This window comes from Colobus angolensis, unplaced genomic scaffold (genome assembly GCF_000951035.1).
Source record: "Colobus angolensis palliatus isolate OR3802 unplaced genomic scaffold, Cang.pa_1.0 Scaffold92, whole genome shotgun sequence".
Classification (NCBI taxonomy): Eukaryota; Metazoa; Chordata; class Mammalia; order Primates; family Cercopithecidae; genus Colobus; species Colobus angolensis.
The window spans coordinates 10405047-10420136 of NW_012123154.1; the positions used below are offsets into that span (position 1 = coordinate 10405047).

The 15090-nt window shown below is 38.4% G+C and overlaps 1 protein-coding gene across 1 annotated transcript in view; it reads right to left on the minus strand.

Moving 5' to 3' along the window:
- The window catches only part of UBXN2B (UBX domain protein 2B), a 39921-nt gene extending 28353 nt beyond the window's left edge, over nt 1-11568 (minus strand). The window contains exons 1-2 of the mRNA XM_011931958.1: nt 11363-11568; nt 5897-6000 (exon numbers count right to left, since the gene is read on the minus strand). Of these exons, the coding sequence (XP_011787348.1) occupies nt 5897-6000; nt 11363-11446 (188 nt within the window). The 5' untranslated portion in view covers nt 11447-11568. The remainder of the gene's footprint in view (nt 1-5896; nt 6001-11362) is intronic.
- Nucleotides 11569-15090: the final 3522 nt, after the last annotated feature.

Below are 15090 nucleotides of genomic sequence, written 5' to 3' on the forward strand. Positions count from 1 at the left end.
CCAAAGCTGCTTACAGTAGCTGAGACAAGCTGAAAGTCAGACTGAGAAATAAAGCTTCAAGAAGCTTCCTGAATGATTTCTGCCAATCCTGAGCCTATTTTTGGAACCAGCACTTGTAGAAACTGATCTTGTGAGGATGGATGTGTTTAGGGACACAGGGCTTTTGAGAGCAGCACCATCCACTGGGGCACCCCCAGACTTGCGAAATGTGACTCTTTCTTGATGCCACTGGTTTTTAGTCAGGCCACAGTGAGAAAGAACAGCCCTAACAGGCCTCCAGCAAGGCTGAAAGAGCTCATTTTTGTTTTACCCAAATGGTAAGATTTGCTAATGTTCCACCTTAAGTGCCTTCTCCAAAGCCATCCCTCTTTGTCTCATATGTTGAATCATCATTCAGTGTGGATATTTCAATGAAAATATCATTGGTTGACTTTTGTGACAGTAATAAAATGCTATGGCATCTTTGCCGTGAAGTTACGGTCTCCTTGGATTCTTCTGACTTTGGCTCCTGAAAGGAAGGCCTAGATCCAGCCCTGGTAGTAGTTCCTTTCTGAGGTCTCTCAGTCTCTTAAAACTCTGAGTTAGTTTGGCTGCTATTCTCACTGACAAAATGTGTATCAGCCCCTACCGCCGCACCCCAATATTCACTGAACTTTGAATTGCTTCAGAACACAGGTGTGGCCTAAAGGTATTCTCTTATTAGGGAAATATCATGACTGCTGTCTTCCAGTCAAACTTGTAAAGAAAAAGACTCCAGTTCAGTACTTGCAGCAAGAAGCTTGAATCCTGTTCTTTTCATTGCATTGTGACATTGACTCATTCTCCATTTTGCTTTGGTTTTGTTTCAATTTGACTTTGCGGGTAAAGTCCTTCACCAGTACACAAGACTTTGATTGTACAAATATATCTCCTGCATTAACATCTCTGCCTGCTTCTTGAGATCAGTTGCTTTTATACTCAGAATGGAAATACTGATCCTGGCCAGCTTTGTTTGTTATATTGATTTCATTTAGATTTCCCTCCACAAGGTCAGCAAACCATCATGTTCTTATGTAAACTCAGGCCAAGGCCAGAGTTATCATAGTTCCTAGGTTGCTAAGGCTTATCATGTGTTTGGTCAAAGGTGATTGCAAGTTCTCAGATGAGGTTACTTTACATGGGATGGCATCAGGCAGGCAGGCTGGGATGATGGAGAAAGCTCAAGGTGCAGGTTTAAAAAAAAGCTGTGGAAATTAAAGTTCCAAAGAGGTGGTTTCTGAAGAAGTCAAGACAGCCCAGGGCCAGAGCAATCAGTGATGGGTGAATCAGGTTCTTTGGAAAGTCGGTGTGACAAATACACAGATGCCGTCTACTTCTAGGTAGCTGGTGGGTATTAAATATGCACAATATTCCAGAGCTCACTGAGGATTTTAAAATTATAAGCATAGGATTTTATATTTTGGGGTAAAAGAGTTATCTGGCACAAGGTATTGGGGTTTAAAAAAAAGACATTTCACAGTCTTAATAACTTAAAAAAAAAAAAAAATAAAACTGAAAGGCGCTTCATGTCTAGTGTGTGGCCCTCCTGAAACTTACGGTCATCTCTCCCACTGAAATCAAGGTCTTTTCAAATGTGGTTAAATGGGGATGAGAAAACATGTAGGACTTTCTTGGTGTGTGTGCACTCTTTAAAGAGCCCAGTTGCTTCAGGGAAACAGTCATGAAAATGGTCAAGACAGTTTTTAGAGGTTATTTTATTGGGGATTTTAAGAACTAATAATGCCTTGAGTTATTTTTAGTACAGGGGGATGTGGAAAGGTTTGCAACTGTGTTTTGTTGTAGCTTAGTACCCGTAAGGGAAACTTAGACTGTAGACATAACTACAAAGCCAGTGCAGTTTTTATTTTCTGTATGTTGTTGGGGGAGTCAAGTTTTACATATGGCAAGCACATGGCCTCCCTGATGTCAGAATGCCTTTGTTAGGATCTGTATTTGCCCTTAATTTTGTTGAAATATTTTTCCTTCTTCCTCTTAAAAAGTTCCAAAATATAGTTTATTGTATCTTTCATTAAAAATTTGTTCCTTTTTCACTACAGGCAGTTCACACAAGGCAAAAACTATTTAACAGTTGGTTTTAGTGGGTCGTGTAACTTTGCTGTATATCAAACTAATTTTGACAGTTTTTATTCTAAGCCTCAAATCATGTAATTAATAATTTGCCTGTTTACGACCTAATTGTGATTCTTTTATTAATAAAAGCTAATGGGAAAGGAATTCCTGATTAAGCTAATGACTAGACCTACAATTAATTTTCCTGCAGTATATGAAGTACTGTACCAGAGTATTAAAAGATATGTAATATTTTATTGATAAATCTATCCTTTAAAAGGAATACGTTTTAGGATATTATCATTTTGATGTGAATCATGTAAATGTTGATAATACGCTGTTTATTATACATTTAGTGTTTCAAGAGATTCACTTAATTGCCTTTTTGCCTACGTATATTATGTAGCCTATCTGCAACTGTTTTTTACAAAATGACATTAAAAGAATATGCAGAGAAACATTAGTGGATGTTAATTGTCTCCTCACCTGTATTTATGGGTGTCAGAGCAACGGCTTTGCTATTTGCAAAGCTGTATTATCAGAGTAAAAGTGTATCTGTAAACTGTATGGGAACTAAAAATTAGGAATAAAACCATTTTCTTATATGAAAACAAAAAAAATTATAACTGAGATATGTCTATCTCAAGTCAAAGCCTTTAACACACTGTACTATAGTTTTGTCGTTAAATTTTTATTAAAAGAGGAACTGACTTTCCACTGCCTTCTACACAGCTGCAACTTATCTTCTTGGTCTTCAAGGTTGTATCCAGAACTGGCTACATAATTTGTGGCACCCAGTGCAAAGTGAAAATGCAAGTTCCCCTCTTCAAAACCAATTAAGAATTTCAAAACAGTAACAGCAAAGCATTACTCCAAGCACAGGGCCCTTCTAAGCATGGGGCGTTGTGCAATAGCACAGGTCACGTGCCTATGAAAGCCTCCCTGGCTGCACCCCCATCTATCCAACCTTATTTGCTACTAAGCTACTAAAGTTCTGCTGGTTCCTTTTCTGGTTCCTCTGGTCATTTTGACTATGTGACTCTCTGTTCCTGGAATTTTGTCCCTTGTCTTCTGTGCTTATCTAACTCCTAATATCTTAAATCCTCTTAAGGCCGAGCTAAGTATCAACTCTGTGCTAGGCATCTTACCCACTTTATTTCATTTAATTCTCAAAGCGATACTACTATATAATGACTTGTAGAGGACATATCTAAGTTCTGATTGTGATATGTAACTTTTCATGAATGAATATGTCAAAACAGGCATCAGACTGTATCCTAAGGGTCTTTCTGTAGATTACGTAACTCCTCTTGTAAATTAAAAACACAGACCATCTTATGTCCAGAGTTTCAGATAATGAAACTATCTTGGCTAAAAGTGACACTGAGACAATAACTGTTTTGATTTCAACTATAGACCAAAGGAGGTGGACCATGAAAATAAGCACTGTTTTCTGTACCAAACAGATCCGTAGAAACACAGTGAAACTGGGAAAATTTCGATATTGAATATGAAATCAAAGGAAGTGTACACTTAGCATTAGAAAAAATCATACTTAGAAAAAAAGACTGCAAACAATTTGCTATACATTGTATTATAAACAGATTCAACACAGTTTACGTCTCAACCTATATATTTTAAGGAAGCTCAGTTCTTTTGATAGATAAATTATCCTAGAGATCAAATGTGAGGCACAAAATCCTTAAAAACTGGATTACTGAATTATACCTATTAATGATGACATTGTTTCAGACAGCATAAAAGAAAATCCTTCACTGAAATATCTTAGTGATTATATTTGAATAGCAAGGAAAATATTAATACAGCAATCTTATGATAAGAACTTGAATATTAATTCATTCAATTTATGTTCAAACTGGGGAAACAGTGGCCAAATGGTGAGTAAAATGTAAGTACACAGATATATATTAAGTACTTTCAAGACTTGGGAAAACATACAAATTAAAGAAGCAGCTAAAAACACAGTATTTTGTATGTATAAAGAATTAAATGAAAGAATAGGATGTTCAAACAGTGTCAAGATACCAACTTGCTGATTACAAAGGACAAACAGTATCCTACAATGGAGTGCTGTGGTGGTCAGCACCTTAACCAAATGAACATATCACTAATGGTGGAAAACCCTGAAATTATGACCCCTGTTGTCATGTAATAAATAGCAGACAATATCACTTATCTAGCATCCTTGACAGAAACTCTAATAAAAATCGAATCATGAGGAAACAGTGATCTAGAAAGTTAGAAATTTTATAAGACATCTGGCCTAGACTCTCTAAAACAGTCAACATAATAAATTTTAGATTATGCAGCTGAGCTAAAAACAACAATAAAAAGGTGGGGGGAATTCTCTGTATTCAGAAATTCAAAACAGGAATAATTAAATGCAATGCAATGTCCTTGGTTGAATCCTAAATCCAAAGAAAAAGCTATAAGAGATATCTGACTACAGACTATACATTAAATGGCATCATAGAATTGCTATTCATTTTTTTTTTTTTTTGAGACAGAGTCCTCCTCCATCATTGAGGCTGGAGTACAGTGGCACCATCTCGGCTCTCTGCAACTTCTGCCTCCCAAGTTCAGGTGATTTCTGTGCCTCAGCCTCCCAAGTAGCTGGAATTACAGGCCCGCAACACCATGCCCAGCTAATTTCTGTATTTTTAGGAGAGATGGGGTTTTGCCATGTTGGCCAGGCTGGTCTTGAACTCCTGACCTCAAGTCATCTGCTCACCTTGGCCTCTCAAAGTGCTGGGATTACAGGCATAAGTCAACACTCCCCGTCTCGATTATTATTAATTTTGTAAGGTGTACCGTGTTATCAATTTTTTAAGTGTGTGCTTCTTCTTAGGAGCTGCATGCTGAAGTATCTAGAAGTGAAGTGTCATGATGGCTACAATTTCCTTTCAAACAGTTGAGTAAAAAAGAGAGAGAATACAGGTGTACACAAGTTCAATGTAACATTTTAACAACTTGATGAATACAGGTGAAATAAACACAGTATTTACTAGTCTTGATTTTTGATGAATTGAAAACTTATAAAATGGACTTTCTGAGAATAAGATATAATGGGAAAATTGACGTTTCTTTCCCAGGGATGATACTTACAGTACTAAAAAGATGTAAATGAAAATATTCCTGGCAACAAGAAAACTCACAGCAATAAAATACACCTGATTCTCATCTCTTAAATCTTCATAGTTGGTTGTTTTTATACTTCAGGGATTTTAATAACAACAAATACTATTTAGGATGTCACGCACTGGAGGAATCATCACCCAAAGGAGGAAGAGACAGACTTCAAAAATCATAGATTCTTAAATGGAGGACAAAAGACCTGCAGAGGCTCCATGGAGTGGCTTCAAGAAACACACAAACTCTTAAAAACGAATGACAAACTTGTACAGGCAAGTTGTTTTGAGAGGAGAATTCTACAGCTTTCATCAGACCCTTAATGAGTCCCACAACTCAAAAAATATTAAAGAACCACTGTGCCCAAGAAAAATAGTATTCAGGATATAATTTAATATGATACCTACCAAAATATTGGGTATTTTAAGGTAATTTTTCCGTAAGTTTCTTTTAGCTTTCTGATTGTAAAAGTTCTTAAAATAGTACCTAAATGATATTAATCTTTTCTTTTTTATCCAAATCTGCCTTGCCCTTGGAATAATAATTTTTAAAAATTACTGAAGAAACCTTGAAAAAGGCCATTTAAAACAATTTGAAGTTAGTAAAATTTTAGAAAGAATTGTAATTTCTTTTTACAACAAAACAAAATAAAACTTACCGTTGAGGTGGTGTCCGTGGGTTCTTGAAAACTGCAGCTTTAGGTCTATTAGACTTGGAAGATTTGCACTTCACTTCATCTTCATACAATTCTGCCAAGGCCAACTACATAATAACAGGCTTGTTACAAAGTATAACACTAGGAATAACCTCTTAACTACAACTAGAAGTTATGTATAGAACATTAACTTAAAATTGAGTGGTAAAGACTTTTCATGAAAAAAGCTTCTGCTTCAGATGATTCCTTTCTGAGATAAACTTACCGCATCATTTTACGGAACTAACCAAAATGCCACATCTATTAGAATAACTTTAAGTTATAATAATTACTTGATTATTTTCAATTAACTATTCAACAGTGTCAAAATCTGTTTTAGGTATCAAATCATTTTCAAATTTAAACCTAAAATTCAGGTGCAATTCTTTTAAGAATTCCTGAAGATATTCACACTAATGTCAGCTTCTTTCATCAGACCTCATAAAATAGTTTCATTCAGCTATTCAAGTTTTCAAACTCCAAGCGCATAAAACAACTTCAGAAGTATTCTATTTAAAAGTCTACCAAACATATATATTTCAACCTGTTTAGGAAAACAAGTTTCTGAACAATACAAGACCATAAATTTTATATGGTTTATATACTATTTAGAAAGCAGTATTACCAAATTATACATTCTAGATATTGGCTGGATAGTTTATTTCAAAATGAAATAAAACTATATTTGTTCTTGAAATGGAATTTTAAAAAGTAATACAATATTTCAGTATTGTATAGAATTTTTTCTGACTTTTGACATCTTTGGATAACTCAACAACCTTCCTTAATGATCCTGTGGCTATTCAATTATAATTGGCATTACCATAATCTCTTGGTTTTTTTTTTTTTTTTAAAAAAAAAAAAAAAACCAAACCAAAACCAAAAAAAAAAAAAAAAACCCAAAACAAAAACAAAACAGATTAAAATGCTCCTTTTAGACACATAAATGATATGAAAACTACCTCCAAGAAGAACAGGGCACTGGGGCAACATTAATTCTTTAAAAATTCTCTTAGTCAACTTTTAAAATATACACAAATAAAACAAAATGAAAGACTTCTAATTTTTTCCCCCTACCCTCTCACATTCAGTAACATTCATATTTGTACCAGATTTGCTAGAAATCTGAATCATAAAAGTGTTTGGTAATCTAAAAGGACTGAATTTAAATCCTAACTTAGGCACTTACTGTGTGATCTTGGGCAAATTATTTAATTTCTCTCAGCCTTAGTTACCACATCTTCAAATGCCTATACAAAATCACCACAGAGTCATTTGAAGGATTAAATAATGTATGGAAAGCACAAAGCACGTGTTCCATCACTAGAAGATATTATTCTTAAGTGTTTGGCAATGATTTTATCAGTATTTCCTTTTCCCCAAGATTTTTTTTTCTTCCCACAGTGTTGTATCTCCTTATGGTCCTTTATTATCCCATCCCCTCAAAAAAAAACAAAACAAAAAACAAACAAATGACAGAAGAGAGACAGACAGACATGCACATACAAAGTCTGATGACTAGGGACAAAACTTTTCAGAAATTTTACCTCCCTGAAATTTCTTTAAAGTAGTATTATTTTATGGATTTCCTTCTGAGTTGATTATGTCAGCTTTATGAATTACTTTTATGATACTCCTATTCTCATCAGTGAAAATGTCATCTGTATTTCAAAGGCCCATTTCAGCTCTCCTTCACAAAACCTTTTCTAATTTTCTTAATATCTTTTTTCAAATACTCATAGCATGTGAAACCCCAATGACATTCATATTAAGCATTATGTTGTCATTACTTGTGTACTTTTGCTGTTTTATTTCCCCAAGTAGATTTTAAGTTTCTCAAATTGTTTCTAATATTGTACCTAAAAGGCAACAAATTCACGTTGAATTATATAAAGAACATAACATAAACAAATCAGAAATAGATATAGACAGATTGATTTTAAATTGGGGTTATATTTGCTATATGTTTTTTGCTTTAACAAGATTTGAATAAATACTTCCAATCAAATAACAATTTTCTTTAGTGACATAAATTAAAAAAGCAAAAATGCCTCTGACCCCATGGAATGTGGAACATACATTAACAAAAGAGGAATATGAGGAAAATGGTATTGAAGAGTCTACTTGGCTGAAAGATCCTACTTATTAATGGTACATCATTAAAAACTTAGAAGAAAATGAGTGGTATTTAGAGGGAGTTGATGCCATATGGCATAAGTTCATTAGTAAATACTACAAAGAAATTTAATTTATATTAGTTAACATAGCAGACGATACTACATGAAAAAAGGAAATGATAATTTAAATTGATAAATATTAATTGAAGTACTGGTCAAAACTAACACAACAACAAAATCTCAAAATGTTATTAAGAAAATGTTTCAATAATATGCAGGGGGTAAACTATGTAAGTAAAGTATTGATAATCTTTCCTCCAGAATTTGAAATGTGAAGAACTTGAAACCTGAAAGCAAAGGAATTGGGTGAGAAAATCAAGTATATAGCATTAAAAGTACTGGAATTCTCAGCCTTAGAGTAACCAATTCTAGAAGCCGTAATAAATGATTATTATACAGACACCTGGGACCTTGTAGGAAATGCATATGCTTAAACCCTACTCTAGAACCAGTGAATCATACTTTGGGGTAGGGCCCAGCAATCTTTGACAAGCCTTCCCAGGTCATAGACGCACACTAGAGAATCAACAATACACAATAATGATATTCAATAGGATTAGGGTCCTTGTGGCAACAGTTATCAGGCATTTTAATTCTTCTCCTTTATAGTGCCCACTATTGAGTCCATCCTAACAAATCCAATCCTAACCCTAGTAATACTGAAGTTATCCCTGCTGTTCTTACTCCCTACCCGTCCAATCTATATAGAAACACATAACATGTGGAGCAAAACTGGGACAGAGTATACAACTAAATACCTTAATGAACTTGTGTGTGGATGAGCTGAGGGACACCAGAAGAGAAAGCAATTCAGAAATACTATCTAACACTGATGAGGTTTTGGGCTTAGTTTTGCCACTAACAGTCCCACCTCTAACTTTCCCACTGACCATTTCCTTATTTGAGGTGGATGAAAGGAGCTATGAAAATCTACTCTGATATGCAAAAAAAGAGTTACGAGTGTGCAGTTTGTAACCTGGGGGCTCCCAAGGCTGGGAAGCCTTTTGGGAAGCAACTTGTAGCTCTTCTCTGGTGGTACCTGGAACACTCCCTTCTGATTTAGATGCTGAGAAACCCTACACTGTATGGCGGCTAAGATACACTTACTTAGGGGTAATTCTGCTTGTTCCAATTAGTAATATGTTGCCCCTTTACTCACTCTGAAAGACTCTTACAGCAAGCTGTTAGAGAAGTAAGAAATATCTACTGAAAGCTGCAGGAACTGGGTAACTTTTAAGATAAGCATGTCTAGATTAACCATAACAAGATAATCTATAAATAATCAATATCCAAGATACCATTTGGGAAGAACATTATTTAATTCTTTTAAACTTTTGATACATACTTTATTTCTTGATATGTCATCCCTTTGGCTGTTTTCAAGTTTCTTTGCAAGTTCTTCACATTCATATTAAGTTCTGAAGGAAAGATTATCAATACTTAGATACTGTACTTGATACACCAAATCACACTCATAAAGAAATCAGTTATTTTCCTACTGCCCTAACCTACCAGAAGTAGACAGAAGATGAAAAAAAAAAATCCCCATCATAACTTAGGATGGAAACGAAGGCATTCTCACAATTAGCAACATCTACCAGAGTATCTCCAAACATTAATCACATTTTGATCCACTGGATTAAGTCTGCAAATAATTTGCCAAGAATCAGGTGGTCATTAACCAAGCTGTTCTCACTTTTCATATAAAAAGAAGAAATGGATTTAAATTAGGGAAAGGACATTAAGTTACACACTGCATTAACTTTAATGATATTAGAAGTGACTAGTCAGGGAAAGTTATAGCATCTTTCTCCTTTGAGGAAAAAGGAACCAAATATTTGCCCAGCAACAACTTGACCTGGATAATGTAGGAATTTGGCATAGGCCCTTTACAACATTATTTAATCCTTACACCAGCACCAGCACCCTGACCCTCCTCAGTTTACAAATGAAGACATATGAGGATCAGACAGGTTAAGACTTTTCTCCTAAGTTCACAAAACTACTAAGTAGCAGGACTAAGAGGCAAACCAAAATTGGTGGGACTACTAACTCCATGCTCCCTCTCAGTGATGTGGGTTTATAATAGGAAAGATGAGGTACACAATAGCTTCCTAACCCTTGATACTGTTTACTACTACTGAACCAACTATGTGAGCTGGAACTATTCTACATTGAGTTCACCTCCTAAACTTACACTGATCTCTGCAGTCTCCAAATTCTTCGTTTTATGCACTGCTTATTTTGGCACCCAATCATACTCCATCTTAAAATGTTATGCTAAATGTATTCATATCCTATTTCTCCAAAGAAATTTGTAGGTTTCCAAAAGGTAGAAATGTCTTTTACACTTACATAGCCATCAGTAGAGCTCAGCACCGACTAAGGATTTGATGTCCTTATTTCCACATTCCCAAAGCTCAGCAGTATGTTACAATGGATGGTGGTTTGTTCACATTAGAATGAAGTGTGGTTGTAAGGTAATACAGTAAAACTGTTCTACCAAAATTCTCCTTAGTATCTCCTTACTGATATTTACTTGTTAAAATTATATCAATAATCTTATAATGAGACACAAAAAAGCCGAAAATGAGAAAAGTGGCGTTAGTATCTGATAAAACGGGATTTGGTGCACTAGTATTTAGCTAATACTAGTGTCCTACACAACATTACGAATTTTTGTTTCCCTGTTTCTTGTGTGCAATGTTTTAAAGACCATAGCTTAGACAACTAGGCTGTATGGGCATAGCGTGCATCGCTTTCCTTCACCCCTTAAAAAGAAAAAGCCACCTGATAAAATGGAACCATTTTTATATTTAAGTAAGCAAGTCAGAAATAGCATCCAAGACAAAAAAGAACAAATCACGTATCATTACTGTTCAGGTGATTGCCCACTTCCCTGCGGCCACAGCAACCTTTCTTCTGGAGTAAGTCTCAAGAAGGAAGCATCAACCCGTGAACCAACCAACTGACCCGCAAAATGTCATTCTAAACGAATAGCTATTTTTACATTGTACTTGGGGTGGAAGGGAGACGAAGCACCAGCGCTGGAGGCTCGGGCACTTGTGTCCACGACCATCACAGTGCTAAGCGCCGACCTCGGCGAGACCGGGCCCCGGATCACGATTCCATCCCCAGATTGGGTCAGCGAAAGGCTCCGCCGAGGCCAGAGGCGGCCTCCGACTCGCCCCCGCCCGCGCCATCACCAGCCCGCATCCACCGCAGCGCTCCCTCCACGAGCTGCTCACCTCACCTGCAAATCCCGCGCGCTCGGAGGCCGCGGTCCGGAAGACCTCCTTTCCTTCTCGCCGGAGTCGGGCCCGCCGCCCTCCGCCATCTTCCGCTGGCTAGCGGCGCCCGCTGCGGACGCACCTCCCGCAACTTCCGGAGCTGGTTGCCTGGCAACCGCAGGAGGGGCGGAGACGTGCAAGGTGCGTGCGCGTCCCCGCTACTCGAACCGGCGCCCCCATTTCCGGTGCTGACCCACCCGTTGGGTTTTCTTTTTTCCATTAACGTAAGTTGGACCGGGGAATTTCTCCGCAGGGAAACCTCTTTTAAGTTTTGTGTTGCTCCTGCTACCCGCCTGAAGGCACTGTAGGCCGCCCTAGAGGGCACCGTAAACTTGCAGGTTCATTTAGCTCAACAATGAAAACATCCTCTGGATTTTTCATCTGATGAAAAATTGCAACCTCTCCTTCTAGTCTTGGTCAGATTCTGTCATCTTTCCCATCAAGGATTGGATGGTACATCGTCAGCACAGCGTGAATTGGCACTGAGAGTGGAAAACACTGTAAAAAGTGCCTGGAATAATTTGTTAAAAGCAAAACTCTGCCGGGCGCGGTGGCTCATGCCTGTAATCCCAGTACTTTGGGAGACCGAGGCGGACAAGGTCAGGAGATCGAGACCATCCTGGCCAACGTGGTGAAATCCCGTCACTACTAAAAAAAAAAAAAAAAAAAACACCTATGTAGATTAGCTGGGCTTGGCGGCGCGTGCCTGTAGTCCCAGCTACTTGGGAGGCTGAGGCAGGAGAATCGCTTGAACCAGGGAGTCAGAGGCTGCAGTAAGCCGAGATCGCGCCACTGCACTCCATCCTGGCGACAGTGGGAGACTCTGTCTCAAAAGAAAAAAAAAAAAAGCAGAACTCGAGACTATTAAGCCCTCGTCATTCAACTGAGATTGATTTAGACTCCGGTCTTCTTATCCTAGGCACTTTCTTTCTTTCTTTTTTTTTTTTTTTAAGACAGAGCCTCACTCTGTCGCCCAGGCTGGAGTGCAGTGGCGTGATTTCCGCTCACTTGCAGCCTCCACCTCCCGGGTTCAAGCGATTCTCCTGCCTCAGCCGCCCGAGTAGCTGGGACTACAGGTGCGCGCCGCCACTCCCGGCTAATTTTTGTATTTTTAGTAAAGACCGGGTTTCACCATGTTGGCCAGGATGGTCTTGATCTCCTGACCTCATGATCTGCCCACCTTGGCCTCCCGAAGTGCTGGGATTACAGGCGTGAGCCACCGCGCCCCGCCTGCTAGGCACTTTTATGCCCAAGGGATGCAAAAGTAAAAAGAAACAGTCCCAGTGATTATGAAACTCAGTCTAGGAGGGAAAAGAGAAATGTAAACGGGTAAGATGCAGCGTGCAGTAGAGCTTTGCTGGGAGAGTTAACAAAGGAAATGTGAGCCACGTGAGGGGATATTCTCTGTTGGTGTCCGCTGTGTGCACCATGCTAGGTACTGGAGTTGACAGCTTGCCACCCGAGCTTTGGCATACTGATCGTTTTGATATATAAAGGCATTTGAGACTGGGTACGGTGGCTGACGCCTGTAATCCTAGCTTTTTGGGAGACCGAGGCAGACGGATCACTTGAGGTCAGGAGTTCCAGACCAGCCTGGCCAACGTGGTGAAACCCTGTCTTTACTAAAAATACAAAAATTAGCCTGGAGTGGTGGTGCGTGCCTATAGTCCCAGCTACTCGGGACGCTGAGACAGGAGAATCGCTTGAACCCGGGAAGCGGAGGTTGCAGTAAGCAAAGATGCACCATTGCACTTCAACCTGGGTGTCGCAAGAGAGACTCCGTCTTGAAAAAAAAGGCATTTGATAAACAGCAGGTGCAAGAAGAGCACTGTGACCTTTTCTTCCTGAGAGCAGGAAAAGAAACTACCATGTAATAGTTGCCCTCCCTGTACCGAGAGGAAAGATACTCATCACCATACAAGGGGAGTGGAGGTGGAGAGACATCTGTACAGATATTGTGTATCTTCCTAGATACTCTTCCACAATTTCCTCTCTTTGTTCAACCCAGTATATAAGCACTTAGGCCTAGCCACCTCTTTGGGTCTTTATTTTCCTGTGTGGACACCCACTTATACGTAAAGTTTTATTAAATAAAATTTGTATGCTTTTTTCCCTGTTAATTTGTTTTGTGTCTGTTTAATTCTTGGACCCAGCTGGAGACTCTGAGAGAGTAAAGGAGAAATTTTTCTCCCCCTAGCTGTACATTCCCTGTGTAATTTCATTTATCCCTCTACTAGGTAGTTATATTATCTTGTTATACCTGAGGAAACCAGATGATAAAGACTAACTTCACCCTGTAGTAAATGGCAGTGCCAGGCATCAGACTCTTTTAGCACCTAATACTCTTCTAGCAACAGATTCTGCCCTAGAAATCTCTGGCTCTTTAGCAAGAAATGCCTCATAGAGCCAAAGACATTTTAGCTGAGTCTTGAAGGAAAGTACTTCCAGTAGAAGTATTAGACCAGAAAGAGTCTTGGTAAAGGCGAAGATATTTACAAAGACACTGAAATTTGACATATTATATTCATGTCAGCAAACTGCTATATGGTTGCAACTTAGAAATGACAAAAGATGGTTATGGAATGGTGGGGAAGAGACAGATCTAGACTGGAGGCTTGAGACAGATTCTGAAAGATCTTGCCTTAGGTTGGGGATGGAATCCTGTGAACCAGTGATTCTCTAACATTCTTGTACTTTAGGATCACTTCTTCTCTCCTATCTCTAGGTACTCAGATTTATTAATAATTGGTATAGAGTGGGACTGAAGCATCATATTTCTTAAGATGTTCACAAAGTGGATTTTGCTGCTGGCAATGACAGTATACCTGGTATTGGACTTGTCCTCGCACTCTTAACAACAAAAAGCAACAGTTTTAAGGCATTGAGCAACAGGTAGTAGAGGTCTTTGATATCGGAAACAGGGAAAACTAACAAGGTGACTATGTTTACCTAGGCTTTTTGTTTTTATTATTTATTTTTGAGGCAGGGTTTCTCTCTGTTGCCCAGGCTGGAGTACAGTGGTGCAATCACAACTCACTGCAGCCTCAACCTCTCTAGTTTGAGCAATCCTCCCACCTCAGCCTGCCGAGTAGCTGTTGCCCTGGCTTTCTGCATGGAACTCTCATACACTGCTAGTGGGTCCTAGAATGGTACAGCCACTTTGGAAAACAGGTTGTCAGTTTCTTCTAGTGTTTAGTATTCCGTTATCGTAAGAACCAGCACTTCTACTCCTAAATATTGACCCAAGAGGGATGAAAGTATACATTTATAAACTATTTCTACCCAAATGTTCATAGAAGCTTTATCTGTAATAGCCTGCAAATGGGAAACAATCCAAATGTCCATCAACCAATTGTGGGGAAAAGAAAGAGAGATCAGCCTGTTACTGTGTCTATATAGAAGGAAGTAGACATGAGAGACTCCATTTGGTTCTGTATTTGAGATGCTGTTAATCTGTGACCCTACCCCAAACCTTGTCCCTGCAAGAGACATGTGCTGTGGTAACTCAAGGCTTAATGGATTTTGGGCTGTGCAGGATGTGCTTTGTTAAACAAGTACCTAAAGGCTGCTTGCTGGTTAAAGGTCATCACCATTCTCTTAATCTCAAGTAAGAGAAAAGCATTTGTCTCCTGCCTGTCCCTGGGCAGTGGAACATCTCCGTGTAAAACCCGATTGTATGCTTTATTTACTG